Source organism: Fusarium oxysporum, chromosome 3 (genome assembly GCF_000149955.1).
Source record: "Fusarium oxysporum f. sp. lycopersici 4287 chromosome 3, whole genome shotgun sequence".
Taxonomy (NCBI): Eukaryota; Fungi; Ascomycota; class Sordariomycetes; order Hypocreales; family Nectriaceae; genus Fusarium; species Fusarium oxysporum.
The window spans coordinates 71,017-92,758 of NC_030988.1; the positions used below are offsets into that span (position 1 = coordinate 71,017).

At 49.6% G+C, this 21,742-nt stretch overlaps 1 protein-coding gene across 1 annotated transcript; it reads left to right on the top strand.

Annotated features, from left to right (window-relative positions):
* The first annotated feature begins 7,896 nt into the window (after window positions 1–7,896).
* On the top strand, window positions 7,897–10,279 carry FOXG_17323 (uncharacterized protein). Its single transcript, XM_018397325.1, has 5 exons — window positions 7,897–8,221; window positions 8,273–8,753; window positions 8,801–9,856; window positions 9,908–10,006; window positions 10,058–10,279. Exons 1-5 carry the CDS (start codon window positions 7,975–7,977, stop codon window positions 10,098–10,100), a joined length of 1,926 nt encoding a protein of 641 aa, XP_018258290.1. The 5' UTR covers window positions 7,897–7,974; the 3' UTR covers window positions 10,101–10,279.
* Window positions 10,280–21,742: the final 11,463 nt, after the last annotated feature.

The window sequence follows — 21,742 nt, forward strand, 5'->3', positions numbered from 1 at the left end:
TGGTGAGCAAAGAAGTTTAGCAAATCATTCGAGGGATGGCTAGGCTGAATTAGGCTGGTCGGAAAGGAGGGGATTTGTGCCAAGTCCCAACGGCGTGGCTAGCGCAATCAGTTTGAGTTCTGACTTCCGGCACCTGTCCTTGCCATTATCGCTCTGGTTACCCATAAAGGGGATGGTAAATGCTGGGGTTACTGGGTCTTGTGTCGGAACAACGCAGTCCTGGGTAAACGAAATTCACTGCCGTTTCGGTAATTCGTGTCAGAGTGAACCCCTACCTGGCTGGAATGGCACCCAAAACTTCGGTTCGTCAGGCCTTCTGGTAGAGTTTAAAACCAGTATCATCTCCACTCACTTCTCATCGGAATAAAAGATGGCTGCGATGGCTAAACTAATGCAAAGGATTCTGGACTGCATCATCTGATGCGCCCTCGTACCGGGTTCATTGACCCTGAACTGTCAGTGCCTGGAAAGTTCCGAGTGCAGCCGCAAAATAATAGCGGAGATCTAGACTGATTGATGCTCGGGAGGCTAGTGAGCCGAGCGGATTGGTTGCTAATGCTCAGGCGTGAACAGTGCTGGCGGAGCGTCTCGCGAGCCGGACTGTAACCCATTTAAGGACAGGCAGGTATGCTTGATCACATGTGTCAGGGGCACTGTAGGGCTACTGATCTTCATAGCGCCGTTCTGGCATCTAGATGCTTTACAGTGCATATGCCGGGATTTCAATTGCCGCTGTCTGCGATGGTGGTCATGGACAGCTCCCATCTGAAGCATGTGGGCGTTCGCCCGCAAAGTGGGATATCGAATGAGCTATCAGATGAGACATCGAGTAATGATCGGATTTGCCTATCTATTCCTCGGGTTGAAACTAATGCAAATACCGCGCCACTCGCGCGATACTTCCCTTGCTCTAGTTCGGCGCGAGGCGTCGACAAGTCATTTCCGCCCTACGTGATTCGTCTATTTTAGAGTTTGGTAACCCATGCAACGAGTAGAGGCGACCGACTTGCCGCGATAATGCCATTATCTCCTCAGTGCCCACAAGCCTCAATCCCGCACCGTGCGGGATTGAGGCTTGTGGGGCACTGAGGAGATAGGGAACATATGTTATGCAGTATCACATCAACAAAGACTCCCACAGTTTTGAAGTCAAGGCCAAGTTTATCGGAGCCCTCGACAGCGAAATCAAGAATTAAGGTCATGCTACAAGTCTGGTTATCTTGGCAAAACTATTGGCAGTAACTACTAGCAATGTGGTGCTGTATCAGCCCATTCGCCTAAATACTTTCCCCGTCTTGTTTTAAAGACTCATTTACCAGGAGACAAAATACCTAACTCAGGTCGGCGGTCAATCCTGCATTAAGAAAAGTAACCTGCGCTCATCACCAGCAACTACAACGTATTCGACCCGCCTTTACTGTCGACAAGAATTCGAAAAGGGGGCTTGTGATTTCGTTCTTGAATGGTTGGAAGATGCCGCTACAGGGACTTGCAGTCCTCCCAGAACCACAAGGTGGTCATGAGCACCATTTAGGCTCCAACCATACGAAGAGACGCGCAGTAGCATACATGGGCAAACCGTTTAAACGGTCGAATATTTCCTCAAACGTTTGAAAGGTTCAAAAATATTGCAAACGGTTAAACGAACGAAGAAACGATTTAAACGAACGAATGAACGATCTATGACTGTATGACAGTGAGAAATATCCACCGCGCCTGCTCTGATACCAGTCAAAATAATGCCCACTATCATCGTCAACGTCCTGAGAGTCACCCTCCGGCCGTGGGATTCCGATTAAACCCATCCCGTTCTCATGCAGAGGCTGTATGAGTCCTTGACGCAACCAATTGCCCGTACATTCAATCATCTCGATAGTTTTGCATGTGATTCGTAATCTATCCCATGAACATGTTCTTCTTGCCCCAGAAAACGTCCTCTCCGGCTCCGATGACTCTGCCGGGATAGAAAGAATGCAAATAGCCATGCGGCTAAGTTTCGGATACTGCTTTCTCTGCTGTGGTTGACACCACCACTCCACAGGCGCACAATCCGGAGGGATATCTGTTGCATCAACGTTGACAAAGCTAGTGAAATCATCCCTAACACTCGCGTTAATAGTCCTAACCTCCAGCTTCTTTGATAGTATCGCGAGTTGATTTGGCTTCTTTGCCAGCGGTGGTGGCATCGACGTCGGGGTGGAGGGATGGTCGCTGGGTTGCTCGTAATTAAATTCCTTTTGCCAGAATGCTGTGGCCGAGGCAATAGTATCTTCATGCCATTCCTTTGGCCAGTTCTGCTTGATATACGCGATGCGTTTACGGGGATCAAGGAGGAGAGCGACGGCGTATACGGGAACCTCGTCAGTTAGGCGGTAGTATTTAGAGAGGATAAACCATCCCATATCGATGGCTCGAACCATCTGTTCGTCGGAGTGTTCATCCGACTGATATATCTTCTGATACAATGTTAGTAATTGACTTGATGTGGATAGATTGAATGGTACGTGGTTTTTTTTCGTAATGGAGTAACAACATATCCATCAGCATCAACGATTGTGAGATAGACGAGTCATCTCCCTCTGCATACAATGTTGCCAGTGTTGCGAATAATATGGCAATAAAGTAGTATATTGCAATACATACCATATAATATGCCTTTTCTGGTATTGTGATAATATGATATGAAGTCTACGATATTGTGACAATATAATATGAGGATGTCCATATTGGCAATATATTATCTATATTGGGCTGTCAATTCTTGGGTGAATTAGCCCCGTGAAAGCTGCAGAACTCGGTCTTACCCTATATAAGAAGCAGGGATAGCTGGCATTTTATTGGCCATCGTTCACTTCCACGCACTTCTTTGTTGACAATTAGACCTAACACGCGATCACACATGAAAGAAACGCGTGAGGGAGTGCAGACCATGTTGGGTTGGGCCATCTTCGCCTCTGCTCCCCCCAATTTTTTTTCTTTTTTTTTTCTTTTGTTTTTTTGAAAATCACTCGTCGAACTCAACTTTACAGATCTAACTGCCATGCCTCAACAACGCCTCTCTTTTGCGCAATGGTCACAACGAAGAGGGTCGTCAATTTCTGGCGACCTTCTGGAGTTTTCCAGCCAGCAATCGGATGATCTGGACGTAAGCCAAAAGTCCAAGTGCCTGTCATCTCGACCTCGCACCGTCTCCACAACCTCCTCTACCAAGCCCAGAACATCATGGGTCTTCTCTCATATGCCAGACGAGGAGGTAGAGACGAGATACTATAATCAGCGGACCGGAAAGGAAGAGTGGCGCTGTAAACATTGCGACAAAACCTATGCCTCTTCAGGGGGTACTGCAGCTCCTGCAAAACATCTCATGGACCCTCCTCCTGACGGTCACGGCCTGCCAAAAGGAGCCCCGCGAACAGCGAAAGTTACAACTATACGAACTATTATCGAACAAGCTCGTGTTGCGGCAGAAGAAAATCCCCGAAAACGCCGTCGACTCAACGATCAATCCGGAGACTCGATCGAACCCGACCAGCTCGAGGCGTTATACGTGAGGTTTATCACGGCCTGCTCTCTCCCATTTCGGCTCGTGGAATGCCCAGAGTTCCGAGCACTCTTGGCCTACATCAATAACGATATCGAGACTTGGCTTCCGGATACGCATGATACCGTCAAGACATGGATTATGCGCCAATATGAATGCCAGAAAGAGAGGGTCAAGCAGCGCATACAGTCGGCAAAGTCAAGAATTCACATCAGCTGCGACCTTTGGACTTCTCCCAATTCTTTGGCCATTTTAGGCGTAGTCGCACACTATGTCACGGAAGACGGTCAGCTGGAACACCATGTTTTGGCGTTGAAAGACATCGACAGTGAGCACGACGGTTCTCATCTCGCTGTGGCCATTTTGAAGGTGGTTGACGAATGGGGCTTTGCTTCCAAGCTTGGATATTTCGTGATGGACAACGCTGGCAATAACGACACCATGATGAGATCCCTTTCGCTTGGTCAGTACAACTCACTATTTCCCCTGACTGGCGGCCCTAACACCCCACAGGCCTCCTACGCCGATATGACATCCAATACGATCCCAAAGTGCACCGACTCCGCTGCCAAGGCCATATCATCAACCTCGCCGCCAAAGCCTTCCTCTTCGTCACCGATAATGAGAAGCTCGAACTCGACGATCCTGGTGTGCATAATGTGACACTAAAACATATTGAAGCGTGGCGGGAAAAGGGGCCTCTTGGCAAGATTCACAACTTCGTCGTTTTCATCCAACGAAGTGTCCAGCGCAGCCAAAAGTTTCTTACTATTAGCCATAACCGTAAGCTCGCACGGGACAACGACACAAGATGGAGTTCGTGGTATAACATGCTGCGAGTGGCCCTGAACCTCAGAGATGCGATTGACGGCTATTTCAACAAATGGATGGAATTAGATTGCGCTGGAGACGAGCTCTCTTCAGAGGACTGGATCATCTTGGAGAAAATCAAGTCCTTCTTAGAGAAGCTGAAGATGACGACCAAGGCTCTCGAGTCATCGTTTGCAACACTCGATAACGTCCTCTTGGCTATGGATTTCGTTTTGGCACAATTCGAAGCAGGGAAGGAGGCATATATTGACGATCCGATAATGGCGCCCATGTATAACTCTGGCTGGGCCAAGTTGGACAAGTACTACCGGCTCACTGATGAATCGCCTGCCTACGTTGCCGCTATCGTGCTCCACCCTTCGCATAAATGGCACTACATACAGGAGAACTGGAAAAAGGAGTGGATTGAGTCGTCAAAGAAGTTGATGGAGACGCTGTGGAATGACTATAAACCCGTGGAATCACCTCTTCCTCTCTGCGAGGTCCCATCGACGACCACGAACGAGTTCTTGAACTGGAGGAACAAGCACCTGCAGCCGTCGCTCGTCACGGATGAATATGAACGATATTGCAACTCTGAACGGGTTTACGGGTTCACAAGCGCCCTTGCATGGTGGCTAGAGGAGACACAGCAGAAAAACTACCCAAACTTGAGTAAAATGGCGGTGGACATACTGTCAATTCCCGCAATGTCTGCTGAGCCCGAACGACTCTTCTCCGGGGCCAAGATAACCATTACAGATCGTCGAAATCGGCTTGGTAGTGATGTAGTTGAGGCTCTGGAGTACCTGAAGTCATGGTTTGGGATACAAGAGCTTCAAGGTGATGTACTTTAGTTGCCGCAGTAGAAGAACCCAGATCACATGCAATATATGGGATGTATTGTCATACTGGCAATATATTGGGTTCTTGGCAATACAATACAATATAGGCCAATGTCATATGGCCTAATACAATATGCACCACTTGGCAATACAATAATATTGCGAGGCTTCCATATTGCCAATATACGTATTGTTTATATTATTCGCAACACTGGCCTGTGGCGGAACGATGGTTCGCGCGTCGTGTCGTGGTCTGCGACGGGAGCCCCGTCATGATCACTCAATTAGGCTTAGCTCTTGCCTTATCAGGTTAGACCATTGGAGCTCCAGGAGCTGGTTGCCAATCAATCCAATCCAGTCCAAATCTTCGAGAAACCCAAATCCAGTCCAGCCATTTTCCGTCCACTCCAGTCCAATCCAAATAGCCCTCCAGTCCAATAACATCACTGCATATAACTTATATACATATAAACAATTGCCATCCCAGTAGCCGTCAGTGGTAATTAGCTCGTATTGTCATCTCAACCGTTTGGGACGATGATATGCGATAAAACTCTCTTTTGTCACCAGGCAAACTCAGTTCGCGACCCCTGCCCCTCAGGGCACCTTAACCCGGCACCGTTCCTGCTGCCAGCGTAGCCGAGCATTGCTGCGACTCTTCAGTGGTTTACAAGGTTTGGCTATGCTAAAACCACCTTTGAGCCATAAGAGAAAGACTGTCCTGGCCTTCAGAAAGGCCTGCATCATACAGTAGTAACAGCCACCACTTCTCTAACTTCCCCGAAGTGCTTCGATCAGCTGTTAGCTCTAGTCCTAATACCGTATCGACTCGAAAGATTGGCCACGCCCTGTGGAAACCACTAGCTTCCTGGGCTGCCAGTTCTAACCTACATACGGTTAGTATGCAATTTCAAACTCAACAACCAGCCATCCTTCCCCCGTAGTCATGAGGATCATTGAAATCATGAAGAGAAGTCGAAGATGATCCGGCGAGGAAGAGGACGAGTCCCAAAATTTCTCCAACACGACGGGCGCCGCTCCCGAAGCTAGACCCCGCAGATTACCCCTCCGCGCCCGCAGGCTCCTTCAATTCAACCCCACCTTCCCGTAGTGGATTGCCGAAGCTGCACGCCAGGGGGAGAAGCATGATTGATGCTGCATCTCATTGGTCTGACTCCTAAACTGGGGGTTGGGGGTTGGCCCGTGCGTTGCGAATGCGATGGCGATCAACAGGGGGGCGTGTAACTGTCCTTCTAAAACTGCATGGGGCCGTCCTAATTAAGTATAGCGCCTCCGCCATCATCATTCCTATGTATCGCATTGAGTTCAACTGCCGAGGTGTGCTTACCGTAAGATCGAGTTTACTAGTCCTTTTAAGGAGTCACTTGCAGACAGTTACAGCCAATTTCAGGTTCAGTTTCCCGACTTCCGTCTTGAATTTTCCTCCCCACCGGCCAAAATAGTAAAACTATTGATGTTTGATGGGAAACTGAACCTGCAATTGACTGTATCTACATTTCATCTACATCGGTAGAAAGATTCGCCAGCCTGGATGATCACAATACCGGCTTGAGTGCATTGTGGTCATGCCATTCTGACAGCTGAGAAGCAGCGTGCCAGGTTCTCCGTAGGCGTAGAATTAGACACTGGGGAGACATGAATGGTTGGAAGACTAGAGTCCTTCGGTGATACACTAAGAAACTTAGCAAATCATTCGAGGGACGGCTAGGCTGAATTACATAGGCTGGCCGGAAAGGAGGGGATTTGTGCCAATTCCCAACAGCGTGGCTAGTGCAATCAATTTAAGTCCTGACTTTCGGCACCTGTCCTTGCCATTATCGCTCTGGTTACCCATAAAGGGGATGGTAAATGCTGGGGTTACTGTGTCTTGTGTCGGAAACAACGCAGTCCTCGGTAAACGAAATTCACTGCCGTTTCGGTAATTCGTGTCAGAGCGAACCCCTGTCCTGGCTGGAATGGCGCCCAAAACTTCGGTTCCTCAGGCCTTCTGATAGAGTTTAAAACTAGTATCATCTCCATCACTTCTCATCGGAATAAAAGATGGCTGCGATGGCTAAACTAGTGCAAAGAATTCTGGACTGCATCATCTGATGCGCTCTCGTACCGGGTTCATTGACCCTGAACTGTCAGTGCCTGGAAAGTTCCGAGTGCAGCTACAGTGGGATGCAAAAAGTATTCGCAGGTGTGCAGCTAGGCCCTAGCTTCTCTAGTTACTAGCTTAGCTTAGCTTGGGTACTTGATACTAGATTATCCACCTGATATAGGTGTGATATAAGGTATTGAGGACCTGACAAGCTACCCACGACTAGCTTCCGAGCATTAAGCCTATCTGCACACCTGCGAATACTTTTTGCATCCCACTGTACTCCATACACTTGAGACAACGGTACTTAACAGATAATGCTATTTTCTGGACCTTTAGAAGCACAGACGCCTCTACTTATAAATAAGGTTGAGCTGTGGACGGATATATCCGAATCGGCAGGTATATCTGCGAAATAAGGTTTACTGAAAACCATTTCTTGTTTCAGGTGAGAATTTTGGGATATTTGAAACCCTTCCAAGGAACTTTACTAGAGATCGTCGTTCGTAAAGATGGATCTATAATCTTAATTAACTTTCATAACAATTATGAGTTGGTATAACAGTAGCGCGATCTAGAAAGATCTGACGGTTATGCGATGCCTCAAGTTGTTACAAACCACAGTCCTTTCCTTCTTTCTTTTCATCTCTGTCACGTTCATTGTATCAATCAAGATGATTGCACTCTACTTCCTTCCTTTCGTTTTATGGGCTTGTCTGGGACAAGCCATATTGACCCCTCGCAAACCGTTCGACACGGCATTCTACGTCTTCAACGGAGCTTGGCCATGTTCCCAAGATCAGCTGAAAACAATTTCTGGGGCCATCGACGAGGCACATGATCTTGCCAAGGCAGCTATCAATGTCCTTTCGAAGCCTGGCTCCGAGCAGTCGATCGCCTTCGACTCTTGGTTTGGCTCAAGTATGTCTCCCTCCTGCACAACATGATAACCATTCTAACTACAGTTCGAAGGTAACGGGACTCCTGATAGAAGAGATATCATTCTCAAAAGACATTTTCAAGCCGTTTTGGAGAATCTGGTCCCATCCACTGCTGCCGCCCAATTTCGACTCTCGCACAGCCCGTTCCTGAATCCCCAGCAAGGCTCTACCATCACCGAGTCTTCTCTGGTCTACGCCTGTCCTCCCCCTTCCGAGCCAGTATGCGATGGCAATACGGTGGCAGCTGTTCAGAGTGCAACCGGTTCCAGAGCGGCAGTATTCGGGGCGACGCTTCTCGTTCTTTGCCCCGACTTCTTCGGAAACAAGCCTAACCTCGATAGTGCTGTTCAATTGTGGAAGACGGAGCATACCCTGGGTGACAATCTGTCGGGTGGCTTTGCACTCGTGCATGAAGTTCAGCATATGATCCAGGCAACCGAGTCAGAAGAGGAACGATGCGACGACTTGCAGGACCCGTTTGAGGATAACAAGGACTGTTATTCAGCTAGCTGGTGAGTCTGAAATGGAGGTTCTAAAGCCTGTTGCTGATATAGTTTAGTTGCTTCCGGCTTTCCGATGCCCAAAAGTTAAAGAACGCCCAAAACTACGCTATATATGCACTCGATGTATTGGCTTTCCCTGATGCTGCAGGATCTCCGTCTTCGTCATGCAACCTGCCCCAGAAGCGCGAAGAAGCACCCTTCTTAAACTTCTTCAAGCGTCAAGCACGGCCACTACCAGGATCTGTGCCGCCTGCTCCTTTCCAGAACACTTCTGCTAGCTTCATTACCTTTCCAAAGACTAGCACGGAACCTTTGTCCTCCGAGGTTCCTGTGACTCCTACCAGCAACGTTACTACGCCAGGCGGGGTTCCTACAGAGCCGGTTACATCAGGTAGCCCTATTACCACTTCGTTCATCGAGACCGCGACCACGTCATCGGCAGCACCAACTACGACCGTCAGCGGCGGTGCCACAGTGGTAGTACCTGTTGGCGCAGTTGTTGTTGGCGGACCAGGAGGCGGCTTCATCTCTGTTGGTGGAGCCTTGATCCCCGTTGCTGCCGGTGCTGTCGTAACGGCCAAACCTGAGGACGAACAGAAGCCAACAGACCCGGATGACAAGTCGAAAGAGCCTACATCCACTCCAACCCCGACCTCACCCTCTACTGAGTCAGAGTCATGCAGCGCACCAACTACAACAGCGACGTATGGTTCGGAAGGAAATGCAGCTTGTAGGGATTTGTCTGGCATGAGTAATGAACAGCTTTTGCAACTCATCCCACAGTATGGCCAAGTCAGCTCTTCTGCTGAGCCTGCACCAACCTCTACACCAGGCGCTTCTAATACTACCGCTATCATCTCTGGCACGCCTTCACCTTCGACTTTCTTGACGACACTATCTCCCAAGCCAGAAGTTCCGACATCTACTGTAAACACTACCTCAATCCTGGTGACAATTCCAGCCCCCAATGGCTCAAGTACGCTGGTGACTGTACCAAGTATACAGACACCTGTTCCCTTTATCGGTGATACCACCAACTGCAACTTAACAGACAATGGGGTGCCCGAATGTCAGAACTTGGTCAACGGGAAGAGGGCTTGCCTTTACTCTCAGTAAGTGTAGGTTCGGCTTTGAGATACCTCTGTTACTAACTCCACTGTTAGGCCCAAGGGATTTTTGTGCGTTGCAGACTGTCCTGCAGGGGATCCTTGCCCGCAAACTTGCCGGACAATGAATTACAAGGGTGGCTATTGCAGCAATGGGTTTGTTTTTCCCACAGATGAGGAAGCATTGGTGACTAACATAGATTTTAGAACTCCCTCGTGCGTGTGTTCTAATGACGATCCTACTGCTTGATCAACTTGTATCAACCCTACTCTCAAGATCTTCTTCGTGATAGAATTCAGAATTTTCAAGGAGAGCAAACTCTGAATCCTTATGAGCATTCTGGCTCAATAGAGCAAGCTTAAGCAAAGTTTGAGATAGGTTACGTGAATAAATCTTTTTAAATTCTTATACTATGATAAAATATGCCGACACGCTCACCGGAGGTGGGGAGGGTGTAATACAGTCCGAAGGATGTATCTCTATGATGTGATATTCTATACTAATGACTCTGTGTACGTCGCTCTGTGAAGCGGCATGTGCATGATCGCGACCTTTCTGTTCGCAGTCTATATACTACAGCGACATCATAAAGAAAAAAGAGATTGGAATAGTGGCTGATCAAGTTGCTGTTTCTTGCGTCGATCCTGGTCGCGGACTTTCATCAAAACACCTACTACACTGTTAGGGCTCGCAGAGCATTAAGCGTAAATAACATGATGGAACTCTACTTGCCATCAGGTAGCTTCTCATAGTGGAGAGATGCCCGTTCAAAAGGGGTATCAATCATTAACCCGTCTAACGTCTTGACTCTGGACACTGCAACATAGCTGAGCCCTGTCTGGAAGTCACGTTCCGACAGATCTGTCACCATCTTGTCCACCGTGATGCTCTGTGACTTGTGAACCGTAATGGCATATGATACCATAAGTGGGAACTGCTTTCGTGTACACGCGGATGTCCCCAGAAAGAAGTCTCGCTTTACTGGGAGTATGGGTACTACCTCGCGCCCGTCGTCTGTGGTTAAATATGACGGCCCGGCATAGTTATCCATCACCATCATGATGACACATGGCGGGTCACGATGTGCATCAGCACCAGAGGCCCAACCGATGTCATATACTGTTCCTCGGGCGCCATTGACTAGACCTGCTGGTTGCCAGATATTCTGGGTTAGCATGAGACGAGCACCAATACATACCGGAAACTGGCCAGCCAGGTTGCCAGCTTGTTCCGATGTTGCCTTGTCAGCGCCATTACCAATGTTCTTCGCCATGACTTTGATTGCTGGGTGCTTCAAGCGGATGAGGTGCTCGTAGTTGTACTCGTCAACACGAGCCTTCTTACTATAGATACGAAGAGCAGCGTCAAACGTATCTACCTCGCGCTGGCTTAGCTTGACCCGCACCCGCTGGCTCAGGAGTTTCCATGATTCGATGGACAACTTGAGACCACGTAGCTCTGAAAGCGCGAGACGAAAGCCGGCCTGGTCATCGCCCTGCTGCCGCTGGACCTTCTTCAAGAAGACGGTGTGGTTGAATGCCCTATATGCTGTCTGGCCAGAGACCTCATGCAGGTCCTTGAGTGGCCCATCAAAGTAGAGAGTCTTGTTCGCAACCGGCGGGAGCTGGAAGAAGTCACCAACGAGGATGATGCTCATGCCGCCAAAGAATTCGGTTGCTCTGCCAGGAAAGACTTGGCGAAGGCGTTTGTCGATCCACGAAAGCTGACGCAGACCCAACATACTTTTCTCATCAATCACAAGATACCTGACGTCGCGTAGCTTATTCTGGACAGCATTAGCATCTGCTGGGGATAGCTCTGTAAAAGCCCTATCCACGGGTAGCCGGAGGAGAGAGTGTAATGTTGTCCCCATGATCTGGTTGCTTGCAACTCCGGTGGGTGCAACTCTCCAGATTGGACTGGGCCGGTTACCTGCAAGCCTCTGAAGATGCGAAGACAGGACTTTGATCATGTAGGACTTGCCTGTCCCACCACCACCATCAACATGGAGTAGAATCTGCTCCTCGCTGCCGCTTTGGAAGTGCCCAATAAAGGTATCGTATACTACACGCTGCTCCGGGTTGAGTGTATCACGGACGTCTAAAGGCAGGTCTTCAACATCCATATAGAGACGATGCTGCTCAATGAAGTGGCGCCAATAATCGCCTTGAACGATTCCTGGGTCAGCGTAGCGGCCGACATGGGGCGTCCAGTCGTATTGGATATCGATATCCCGCCGACCCAGAAGATCTATTGCCTCTTGGCTTGGTGCGCAGTCGGGAAGCTGGCGGGCAAGTTCAAGCCAGTCCTCCTCTAGAAGTTCAGGCTCGTGAAATTCTTCCTCGAACTCGTCCGGATCTGGTCGACGTTCTTCAGCGTCAGGTGTGCCATAATAGTCATCAGGGTGCTGATGCTTCGCATAACAGACTTCGGCGGCAGACGCATACGAGTCATACTCAATGCCGTCGATCTTGCGTAGTTCGCTGGGATCGCGATGTGAATGAGCCAGCATTAGCTTCACACGACAAAAATCATCGTATTGGTGATGTCGGGGATTGGACTTGTACCGCGGGAAGTAGTATAGCACGCGAGGCTTGGCTTGACGACTCCAGCGTGTCCACTTTCTCCCATCCCTCTTGCTTGTATTCCAGTTGGCTAGGAAGTCGAGATAAGTGAGTTCTTCATGAAGGGGAAGGCGAGAAAGATACTTCTCATATATTCCAACGACCTCACCTTCGTCATGATCACCTTGGAGGCGAAGCGACCGTCCCTGTTGCTCGTAGGGACGGCAATCGACGGCTCTTATAACACGGGTACCCTCCTGCAGCTCGCAGTTGAGCAAGATATGGCAGATCTCCTGTCCCGAAAAGTCTCTCTCACCAAGCAACTTGTTCATCAGACGCGAGGCAAAAGATAGAAGTGGATTCTGGTGGGAGACATAGGGCAAGATTTGCCGCCCCAGGCCGGCATAACTGTCAGTCCGCTTCTCCATCTTACTGCAATACTTGGCTGCATAATTAATCACAGCTTGGAGGCTTGTACAGGGGGAGATATCAATGTTGGCTAACCAGCCAAGACTCAGGCACCGGTTATAGTGGTTCATAAGGCTGTCATTCCTGGCCGCCTCGAAGGAGAAGTAGGATTGTCCTTGTCGTCGAACAACCTCAGCCGTATCTCTCGTGTCTCGCGGGAAGAAGAAGCGGCAAGAAATCTCTTCTGAACCCTTCTTCTTTCGTAGGCAGTATGCATCACTGCAATGGTGGCGTTGGCAGCGGTTCAGAACCTGTGAGAGCCATTGAAACGTCAGGGGATGCTGTAAGGGATTTACAGCCAACGGGTTACCTTCTCCCTGCTGTTGCACTCGAGCTGGCTCAGGATTGAAAGCTGTGACGTGGAATCTCCAGATACGGGCGAACTCCTTACGTGCATCCTCGTTTTCCAGGTCGACACCGGGCGCACCGTCCATCCAGAATAGGCCATGGCAATGGCTACTCCCACGACCCTGCCATTCGTACCTGTTCCAATAATCAGTGACGTTGAATTTCTGCTTGAGAACGATATCTCTGAATAAGCCAAACCGCCTGTAGAAGTGCCAGGCTGCAATATGTGGGTTGTCCCTGAGAAGTTTGCTAGACATGCCCATTCGCTGTTGCTCGGGCAGCTCCTGCCAGTCTTGAAACTGAGGCAAATGTTGATATAGGCTTCTCCAGTGTAGGTCTGCTGGACTGAATGTAATAAAAGCACCAGGACAGTCGAGGTTGTAGGCGTAAGACTCAAGTTCTCGACGCTTTCGGTACCAATAGGGGCGTGTCCCGCGAAGTTGTGCTGTCTGGCGGTTGATCGAATTGAGCAACTGCTGAGCTTCTGCAGATTCGGGGTTCTGGAAAGCTTCGAGTAGATCATCTCGCGTTGTTAGGCCCTGCCTTTGTTGGTGTTGCTTGACGAAATAGCCGCTTTTCGCCCGTGCCTGTGCTCGCATCAGCGTGTTGAAAACCACAAACCGGAAAGTGGGATGACGGGCAAATCTGCCATCGTGCCATCGAAGGGCATGCTGTATGTAGTCCGCATACTTGATAGGCCGTAACCTTGGCTCAACGAAATCGGCTTGACCGCGAGGAAATAGTGTTGGAAAGGCTAGGGACAGGAGTGCCTGTGACTGGCTGAACTCATTGATCGGCGTCCTCCGAATGTCTGGCATATCAAGCTGATGTTGTTGCGTCGGTGGCCGTACAGGAAGCGGCTCATCGCGCTCTTCGCCGAGAACATGCAAATGTAATGTTTCCATCTCTGTATCCTCTGGTAGCAGATCTGGCACTGCGCACTGATCAACCTCGTCTGGCTCAACATCGTCATGCTCCGCAGTACCCAAATTAGCTGAGGGAGGATCGGTGGATTCCGCAGTAGCAACCTGGTCAAGTACATCGCCATCTTCAGGCAGCACCGACATCCGTGTCTGGCAGACAGTAATATCTCGGTAGCCCGGGTGGTTTTGAGACAGGAAATCCAGCCACGCCTGAAGGCAACGACGGCGTACGCGGAACTGGCGTCTGAATTGGCGGTTAAGGTGGGCATGTTCGCTTGCGTTCGGAGGGCGTAGCAGGATAACATCCAATTCAGCAGGTAGAAGGGGAAGTTGGCGATACACTTTGCCAACATCGCGAAGAAAGTGCACAATATGGCCACGGTACTTGTACTGCTGCCCTCGAACCTGCATGACGTTCACGAACACATGAACACGAGCAATTAGCATCTCTTCTACTATCGTCAATTGGGGGAGGAACGCGGGGATTAAGCCAAAATCTAACTGATTTTCGGCTGAAAAAAACCAAGGCTCGTCCTCCTTTTTGTTCTTGTCCTTGGCAATGCAACGCTTGCAAATGCCATCTTTCAAGCCCATATCAAACCATGTCTCCTGACAGCGAGCGCAGTGTTCCATTCCGTCGTTCTCCAGCTCCGTCCAGAACTTCTCCAGTAGCTCCTTATCTCTATCAGATAACGGGCAATGCGACAGATCATGCATCCAGTCAGGATCCGGAAGCTCGAAACATCGACGTTCCATGACCGGGCATTCGATAGCCGACTGTTGCGGCTGCACAACTTGGCGGGCATATCTTCCCCGGGCCGATCTCGGCCAAGGAGAAGGACTCGATACCGGAGATTCAATCGGCGTCCCAAGTTGTACGCCTTCTTGAGAAGCAATTGAGGGACCTGCTGGGGAAGGAATCGTCGCGCCTGCTCGTGATGATGTGGCAACTGGTGTTCCCAGCAGAATAGATTCTTGTGGGTTAATTGGTGTACATAATTGCAAGTCTATCAATGGCGGCCCATCTCGGTGTATTGGGGGTAGCTCGGCATGTTCTGCGGTACGCTTAGGGGCGCGTGGGGCTTGCCGGTTCCTACAGTCGAGACAGTTAACCGTAAGCCTTCCACATGATATGGAAGAATTTTTCTTCGACATGAATTGATCTTCCGGCTTCTCCCGCTTGCAATTCCTGCAAACCTTCGTTGAAGTGATGAAATCAGCCATGGATATGTTGGATTGAAGGGACGGATTGATGAGGAAGAATGAGGAAGGGCTGCGCTGCGCGTTGGCGGCGACGTGTGATGTTGGCAGGCCGACATTACAGAGTGGGGACACAAGACGCATTCTGACCAGTCCCCGATGAGTGGGTACATAAGACACGCCTGGCCAATGAGAGCAGAGGTTATGCTTTCAAGTTATCGTCGTAATAGAAGTCCTTCGGACTGAATGAAGATAAATTTTTTTTTTTAATGATTAGATCTGTATTTCTGTTGTAGCTACTTGTTAAACTTAAGAAACAATGCCGTTACCGTTCGACCGTGACGATTTCCTCTTATGGACTAGTAGAGTTCTTAGTGAGCGTGACGATTCCCCCATTTGGCTAGCGTGGATAAACTGTCCCATATCGTCACAAGGTTTGTGCGACTGGACCTTAACGGCAGGGCAGTTTATGCCCTACTCTTCTGTTCCTAATTGTCGTGTACCCCTAATTAAGCATGTAAGCTAGAAATGCGCCACATTTCCATCTAGGACTGGAAAACAAGAACGCGACGAATTTCTCGTTTCTCTCCTGGTGCCCCGTGCCAACCATGTATGAAGTCTGCGCTCATGGGCACTGTCGTGCGTAATGATTTGGCTTTAGTCAACTGAGGGCAGGGGAGAGGCAAGGGGCAGCGACTAAGTCCTCTTCTTAGCATAGGCGCAACTTCGCCAAGCGCAGCCTTTCCTGTTAGTGCTTTCGCAGCTTCATCAAAATGACGGACCTCATGACACGCATAGAAGACCTGAGTGGGATCTCTTCTCACCTTTTTAGTGTATGAAGCTTTTTTTCTGGCTTTTGGTCTTAACCTTAAGCGTTACATTTCCTAACATGGCTAGTGCTCCCAGCTTCGCAAAGTTCAGCTGTCTCACCCAATGTGTTGTCAGGTGTGTTGAGACAGTGTGGCTAAGGTGGTCCGACCTACTGGTGGCTGGGATGTGGATACTATGTAAGGAGCTGTGCTCCTCTCAGACACATGTAACTTAGAACAAACAACAATACAATCAACCCGTTTTTGCTTTAACAGGTTATGAGCCCGGAGGGCACGACCTTTTCTCCAACCAAAAAGCTGAGTGTTTTCTGTCTCCTTTCTACTTTCCAAGATAACACAAGAAGTCGAAAGGCTTCCTTCCACTGCGCATACGCATTCAGCTTAATTGGAGCTATTTCCCTCTTGGATCTCTGATAGAGCTTGCAGATCCGCTAACAGGATATGTCTAGAAACGTTTACGGAAAGATCCTTTGACCCTCCGTTTATTGCATCCAATTTAAATCGTCGAATCTTGAATAACCAAAATTTTCCCAGATTGCAATCTGGTAGATGGATTCGCCAGACCAGACCGGCCTTTCAGTCTGAGATTGCTGAAGTTCTCCGGTCGGACGACCTACGCCCACATAGCCCAAGAATGCCTGAAACGTGGTTTGCAACATGATCGACATCAGATCATTGCCCTTCCTCCAGACGGAGGGAATGATATGGATATCTGAGACCACTAGGCGTTTCACCCTTCGGACAATCTCTACCCGACTCCGATAACCCCTATTTGCACGGCATTATCATGTTGCCGAACGCAGCCAAGATTCATTCCCAAGACTCGATCCAAGACTGGTCGATTGCCGTTCGCCCTCATGTCTCTTAATCATTAGCTTCTACGAGAATCTATCATGTCCCTTTCCAAAGAATCGCTCAATCTCATAGGCAGTTCCGGCACCATTCCAAAGCTGGAGCAAACCAGCCAGTGGCTGACCTGGAAGAGAGAAATGCTCGACCTTCTGGACATGTGTGGATATGGAGACCTTCTGACCAGGAATGCTCAACCACCAACAGAAGGTAACGACCTTGCAACCCAGATTGAGGCCTGGAGGAGCCGCCAAGATCGAGCATGCGGTGCCATTCGAAGTCGTCTCGGTTATAACGCCCGAGTGTTTACCACAGGGATCTCGACGGCTCAGGGCATGATCAACCACCTTGAGACCCGATATCGGCCCGTCGGAAGCGCCATCTTCCAAGAGCTCGACCGCAGATATCAAGAACTCACGCTTGAATCTTGCGATTCGGTCATGGAATACGCAAATAAGCTACGTCAAGTCAGGGCTGAACTCTTGGAGATGGATGACACCTGCCAGATCGGGGAACCGCATTTTGTCAATAAGTTCCTTTGTGGACTTGGTCCGGACTATGAACTGTTTCTCACTGCCTTCAATCAGAATCACAACATCCTTCCTATCCGAAATCCGAGCAATCGCAACGTTGTTCTCAAAGAGGCCGTTACGTTTGAAACCGCCATCTTTGCCGCACCTCAGGAGGAGGACAGACAAAGAAGCGCCACGGCCAAGATGGCACATAGAGCCATGATGGCCCAGGATACATCATGCTGTGGATACTGTGGAAGAAAAGGGCATGACAGGTCTACTTGTTGGAGGCTCCACCCAGAACTTAGAAGAGATCGTATCAAAGCTGGTTACGAGAGACGACAACGTAAAATGCAGGTTCGGGAGAAGGAAAGGGAGAAGACGAATAATGAACTGGAATCTGCCACGTATACAACTCCTGCACACCTCCAACCTGACCAAGCTCGACTGGCACTCTGGCAAAATGACTTCCAAGGCCACCTTGGATTGATTGGCTCATCACTCGGACCTTCCGGTCTTCAAGCATCTCTTCAAACTCGGGCCCTCGAACGTATCCACGTCTTGGATAGTGGCGCCTCCTCGCATATCTTTTGTCGACAGGAGAACTTTACATCACTTCACAGGTACCACGGTCTCCCCATCAATGGTATTGCGGACATAAAGGTCATGCCAGGAGGGTGCGGAACGTACTGCCTCCGCGTTCAAGGGCCTAAGGGATCACAAAATGTTACTCTCGATAACGCTCTTTATGTTCCAGAAGGACATTCGAACCTCTTGTCTGTGTCAGCACTAGAGAAGAAGGGAGCAGAAGTTGTCTTTCGGAATGGGAAGGCAGTGGTTACAAACAAGGGAAAAGTCGTCCTCACTGCGACAAGAATATCAGGCGTATATGTAGTCGATGAAGTTGAGGACCGTCCCTTTCAAACCGCTTTGGCATCTTTTTCGGTGGGAGATCCTCGACTGCACCTTTGGCACGAGCGACTCGCACATTTGGGAGAGAGGAATATCAAGAGACTGATGAATATGTCTACTGGAATTCGACCGGATGATTCTACATCAAACCCATGTGGAGCCTGCGTACAGGGCAAACTCAGGGAATGTCCCCATGTCCGACCGATCAAGAAAGGCATTTACCCTCTGGAGTGTATTCATGCAGATATTGCCGGACCATTCCCAGAAGTGGGAGTAGACGGCAGCCGGTACTGGGTTTGCTTTATTGATGACTTTACTCAAATGTCCTGGGTGTACCCAGTCAAAGAACGGTCAGAGTTTGAAGAGTGCTTCCATCATCTGTTGCAACAGTTCGAGAGACCGGAAAGACGATGTCACTTCCTGCACCTCGACCGAGGGGGAGAGAATCGAAGCCACAGTTTGACCCGACTATGCCGGGACAGAGGAATCAAACTCTCTTACACAGGAACTGAGCAACACGAACAAAATGGATTGGCTGAAGTTCTCAATCGAATCATCCTGGAAAAACTCACACCGACACTGCTCAAATCCGGACTCGCTTTGAAATGGTGGCCGTACTTCCTCAAGGCAGTGAACCGCATCCGAAATCTCTGTCCTACGGCGAGCATTTCTACTACTCCTTACCAAGCCTGGTATGGAGATGTTCCTGACCTCAGCCATCTGCGAGTTCTTGGCTCACGAGGATGGGCTCTGCTTCCATCCTCTAAGCGAAAGAAGATGCAGTCGAAGAGTATTCCCTGTCAGCTTCTCGGCTATCAGGGCAGTACAAACTATATACTCCTTGACGAACGGGGACGAGTCTTTGTGTCTAACAATGTTGTCTTCTCTGAAAACATCAAAAATGTCGAACCAACACTCGACAATCTCACGCATCAAATGAGTGACCAGAGACCATCACAACGACGACGAGTAGTCGGAGAAGAGGATAGCGATGTGGAAAATGCCATCGTTCTAGAGCCGTCGCCCCTTCCGATCGCGTCGAGAGAGGCGAACAGAAGCGGGGAAACGGGCCGTGGAGAGACGACGCCGGATGAGCCCCCAGTGGGAGATACAGGATGGGATCCAGACCAAGAGTCAACCAGATCGAGTATTCATGTTGCCACAGACGAGCGCGAAGTGTCATCGGAAGAAACAGAGAAGCATGCAGAGTCTCGGCTGCCCGAAAGATCGACCAGGGGACAGCTGCCATCGAGATACATACTCGCCAGCACAAACTTCGCCTTCCTAGCAACGGTTGCAGAACAACTGTATCTAGTCGCTCGCGATATCGATCAGTCCGAGCCAAGAACCTTCAAGGAAGCCACGCAGGGTGTACATGGAAAACTCTGGTGGGGAGGATTGAAGGATGAACACGGATCTCTGGTCGAGAATGGTGTCTGGACCTTAGTCACGCTTCCCCCAGGACGAAAGGCTCTTCGAGGCAAATGGGTGTTTAAGCTCAAAAGAGGAGAAAATGGGCAAGTTCTACGGTACAAAGCGCGATTTGTCGTGAGAGGATTCGAGCAAAGGGAAGGAATTGACTTCAACGAAACCTTCGCCTCTGTTGTCAAGCCGATGAGCTACAAGATGATATTTGCCATCGCGGCAGCACTCGATTTGGAACTGGAACAAATGGACGTCAAGACAGCATTCCTCTATGGCCTCGTGACTGAGGAGATATACGTCCAGCAACCCGAAGGATTCGACGATGGAAGTGGGAGAGTCTGCAAGCTCTTGAGAGCCTTGTATGGACTGAAGCAAGCACCAAGAGTGTGGTATGAGACTCTCTCGACATTCCTCGCGACCCTCGGGTTCAAGCCTTTACTTTCAGATATGGGAGTCTTTGTGAAAGGTCACACGTTCATTGCGGTCTATGTGGACGATCTACTTATTGCCGGGCCCTCCAAGGACGAGATCGTGGCGGTCAAGCAAGATCTGTGCAATAAGTTCAAGATGACGGACCTGGGCCCATGCAAATACTACCTGGGCATGTCCGTAAGAAGAGACAGAGCCACCCGATCGATCTTCTTGTCGCAGACGACCTACCTCGAGAAAGTACTTAGAGACTTTGGAATGGACCAGTGTGCTCCCAATGCCACACCAGTTTCGACTAGCAAGTTCGGAGAACCAGGCCCTGACTACAAGGCAGCGGACAAACTAAAAGAGTGGTATGCCAAGGCGATCGGGTCCCTGATGTATCTCATGCTGGGGACGAGACCCGAAATTGCTTTTGCTGTCTCCTTATGCAGTCGACACCTAGCGAACCCAACCAATGAGCATCAGACAGCTGTCAAGCGTATCTTTCGATACCTTAAGGGATCGCAAAATCTGGAACTAGTGTACCAAGGAGGACTGCAACCTCTCCTCGGCTACACCGACTCGGATTGGGCGGGAGACCTGGAAACTCGAAGATCAACGTCTGGATATGTGTTCAACCTTGGTACGGGCGCTATCAGCTGGAGCTCGAAGAGACAAAGAACAGTGGCCCTGTCTTCATGCGAAGCAGAATACATGGGGCAAACCGCAGCCGCAAAAGAAGCAGTCTGGCTGCGAGCTCTGCTCCAAGAACTGTTGAAAGAATACAAGGAGGTTCCAGAACTAAAGACAACTGTAATTTTCGGGGACAACCAAGGAGCGATCGCAATGTCGAAGAATCCGCAGTTCCATACAAGAACCAAGCACATTGATATTCAGCATCATTACTGCAGAGAGAAAGTCAATGATGGAACCATTGAGTTCCAGTACATTCCGACAGGCAAACAAGTGGCCGACGGTCTAACAAAGGCGTTGCCAAAGGATCGTTTCCTATTGTTTAGAAACGCACTAGGTCTCAAAGAACGACGACCATGAGAAGGTGCAGAGATGAACCAAAACAGGAGACCTGCCATGAACATACAGGAGACCCACGGATCTAAGATTGCACGGAAACGTGAGGAAGGCGCAAAGATGAATTAGAATGGGAGAGCTTCTAAACAAGTAGAAGGAAATCCATGGTCTCGAGGTTGTGCCGAGCGTGAGGAACGTGCAAAGATGGACTGAAGTGGGAGACCCATCATGGACAAGAGACCTACAATTTCAAGAAAGACTTCAAGACCTGCAGAGACGGGTGTAGGCAGGAGATCTTCTGCGGATAGAAGACCTGATAGAAGACCTGCAACCCCAAGATCGCAAGACCTGCAGAGATGGGCATAGGCAGAAGATTTTCTGTGGACAGAAGAAGACCTGCAGTCCCAAGAAAGCTTGCGA

Bases quoted from the DNA above. Each gene is read 5' to 3' on its own strand.
- FOXG_17323 (XM_018397325.1), top strand. From the start codon at position 7,975: ATGATTGCACTCTACTTCCTTCCTTTCGTTTTATGGGCTTGTCTGGGA. The intron at 8,754-8,800 runs GTGAGTCTGAAA...GATATAGTTTAG, and splicing joins GACTGTTATTCAGCTAGCTG to TTGCTTCCGGCTTTCCGATG. The intron at 9,857-9,907 runs GTAAGTGTAGGT...CTCCACTGTTAG, and splicing joins AGGGCTTGCCTTTACTCTCA to GCCCAAGGGATTTTTGTGCG.